Source organism: Colletotrichum tamarilloi, assembly GCF_030869305.1.
Source record: "Colletotrichum tamarilloi strain Tom-12 chromosome Unknown Scaffold_26.1, whole genome shotgun sequence".
Taxonomy (NCBI): domain Eukaryota; kingdom Fungi; phylum Ascomycota; class Sordariomycetes; order Glomerellales; family Glomerellaceae; genus Colletotrichum; species Colletotrichum tamarilloi.
Window position 1 is genome coordinate 112,943 of NW_026849409.1, and position 3,082 is coordinate 116,024.

At 20.2% G+C, this 3,082-nt stretch overlaps 1 protein-coding gene across 1 annotated transcript; it reads right to left on the reverse strand.

The window, feature by feature from the left end:
- Positions 1–2,579: 2,579 nt before the first annotated feature.
- On the reverse strand, positions 2,580–2,738 carry CTAM01_07889 (uncharacterized protein; the record flags this gene model as incomplete). Its single annotated transcript, XM_060523910.1, has 1 exon — positions 2,580–2,738. A coding segment is annotated over one exon (159 nt), but the record flags the coding sequence as incomplete, so codon positions are not given.
- Positions 2,739–3,082: the final 344 nt, after the last annotated feature.

A 3,082-nucleotide genomic window follows, 5' to 3' on the forward strand; every position in this document is an offset into this window, starting at 1 on the left:
ATAGCGTTCGTACTATTACCTAACTAAATTTTATATTATTAAAAAGTATTTTATTAATCTTTAAGTATATTTATATTAGTTATAATAATTATAACGTCGAGCTAGTTAAAGAGGGTACCTAGCCCGAGAGGGGTAAACTTATTAACGGGTATTTTTAGCTTATTAATTATTAACTATATACTAAGAAAGTAGGTTCTTATTAAAGTAGTAGTTTATATATTAATAAGTTTATTTAGTAAATTTATTTAGTAAATTTATTTAATTTAAATAGAGCTTTAGGTAATATTAAAAGTAATAAGGATAGAAAAAATCTTTACGAGCTTTAAAGAGTAGTAAATATTAGCTTATTTAGCCCTTTTTTTAAAAACCTCTACGTCGTTATTAAAGTTTAGAACTTTTACGGTTAAAAAAGGCCGCTTCTAACTATTATAGCTAACTATTATAACTAATTATTATAGCTAACCTTTATTATTAACCTTTTTAATTAGCGCCGCTATATAACGAAGAGGGTAGCTTACTTATTCCGAATTATATAATAGTTTTCGTATTAAAATTACTATATTATATTAAGCGCGTACTTAGGGTATATTACGTATATTATATAGTTAAAAAGTATACTATATTATATAATTTCCCTTAAAAGCGTAATCCCATTAAGGTCGATTTGTTATACTTATAAAGCCGGAAAAAAACCACTATATAACTTACTAATAAGTACTTAATTCTATAAGCTTATATAATAATTTAAGTACTTCGATAATCGTACTTTCTAAGTACTTACTAACTATTTCTTTTAGTAGGTAAACTAGGATTTTCCTTATAAGCCCTATAACTAATTAAATATAGGCCTAAGTAATATTATAGCTCTAAATTTTATATCCCTTCTTCCGTAATAATACTATTAATATTATTATTAATTATTAACTATAGCGCTATATTATAAATAATTAAATAAATAGCGTCGCCTTTTTAATATTATTATACCCCTAAATTATATACCTAAATTTCTTATATAGTTAAGGTATTCTTTTTTCTTTAATTTTACGTATTATTCGTAATTTAAATATATAAAAACCTTTATATTTCTTAAGATTATAGAGGATAAATTAATAGACCCCTTAATTACGTAAAGTATTTATTTTAATAAAATCTAATCCTTTATATAGCTTTTTAATAATAATAATAATACCTTCTTTACGTAGTTTAATTATTAACTCGAAATCGGCTTTTTTTTTTATTATATAAAAAGTATTAAATACTTTATTATTAATAATAAATTACTACGTTAAGGCTTATTATTATAGTCTTTTATAACGTCTTATTAATAATATTAATACCCTTTTAATATTTTCCTTTTCCTCATTATTTATTAATATTATTATAACGATTTCGTTAAAAATAATTTCTTATACCTCTACTACGGGTTATATAGTTTTCCCTAGCTCTTTTTCTTTTTATAAATTAAAAATTACTTTAATAAGATCTATATAATATAATCTAACTACTATAATTAATACTTTAAATAGCTAGTTATAATTTCTCGTAACTACGTAAAAACGCTTATTAATAAAAATTAATTTATATAGCCTAGCTTATTACTAAGTAATTTTATATTATACTTATATATTTAAAATTAAAAATATATCTAAATTAGCCCCTATATTAAATCTATTACGCATAGTAATTATTTTATTAACCTACTTTTTTATACTTACTTTACGTAGTACCTATATTACTTTTTTAATTACTTAGGCTTATTAACTTATATTTAGTAATAATAATAAGGCTAAAGTCGTTTTTAAATATACTCTAAATACTAATAGTGTTAATATAAGCTTATTAAGCTTTATAGTATTATTATAATACTTAAGTACTATTTAAAAGTATTCGTTATTAATAAAATTAGGATTTTCTTTTTTAATAATTCTAAACGCCTTTTTTAACTATTAATATACCCTTTTTATTTTTTTAATACTATAGTATATTTTTACGGGTATAACTTTTAGCTATATACTATAAGCCGTCGTATTTTCCCTAAATTTTATTAACTTAAAACTCGTATTAGCGTCGGTTTTAATACTATTTAATAGTCCTTAGTATATATTAATTTAGTATTTTCGTAGGGCTACTTATACTATTTTTATTTATAAATCTTAAAAATATTACCTTATTTAAAATAATATAGCCTCGTTAATTATATATAAAACCGGTTAACTATTTAAATAAAATATATCAATAATAATTTCTTAATTAAAATTAAGCTTATTACGTAATTTAAATTTAAATTTACGTAGGCTCTGCGCATTTATTTAGTATTAATAATATACTTTTGTTAACTACTCTAGTACCCTTATTTCGATATTATTATTATTTAATTATTTTAAAAAGCTATATAGACTTATAACTAACGAGTACTTAAATCTCTAATATAATTATCTAAGCTCGTTTTTGATTAAATAATTAATTAACTTCGTATTATTAATAAGCCTTATAAATATATACCCCTATTATTATTTAACCGTTTTAAAATATTAATTATTAAAAATTCTATTCTTTATATTATTAAATATAATACTTAGTTAATTTATATTTTTTAAATATAAGAGAAATAGGGTATTAATAAATAAAATATAAAAAGTTATTATTCTAAAGTACGTCTCTACTTTTACCGTATTTAAAATAATAATTTTCTTACCTAAACTAAAGCTAATTCTTATAATACTTATTATTAACGTATTAAGTATTATTAATATAATTTTCTATAGTACCTAGAATTACCCGTTTCCTCTTATTAACTATTATAATACCTTAATATTTAGGATAATTTTATAAAAATTATCTAAGCCGTACTTTTTATTTATATAAAATACTTATATGAGCTTAGTATTTAAGTAATTTAAATAATATAAAAAAGACCCCTCTAATTACCCTTAGAATTACTTAGTACTATATTTCTTTTTTTTAAATATTAAAAAAAGTACTAATTTCTCCTTAAGTATTAAAAAAATAGAATTTTATATTATTAAATCCGTCCTTTTATCTACCTCTATATCCGTTATTTAAGGGACTTTTTTTTACTATT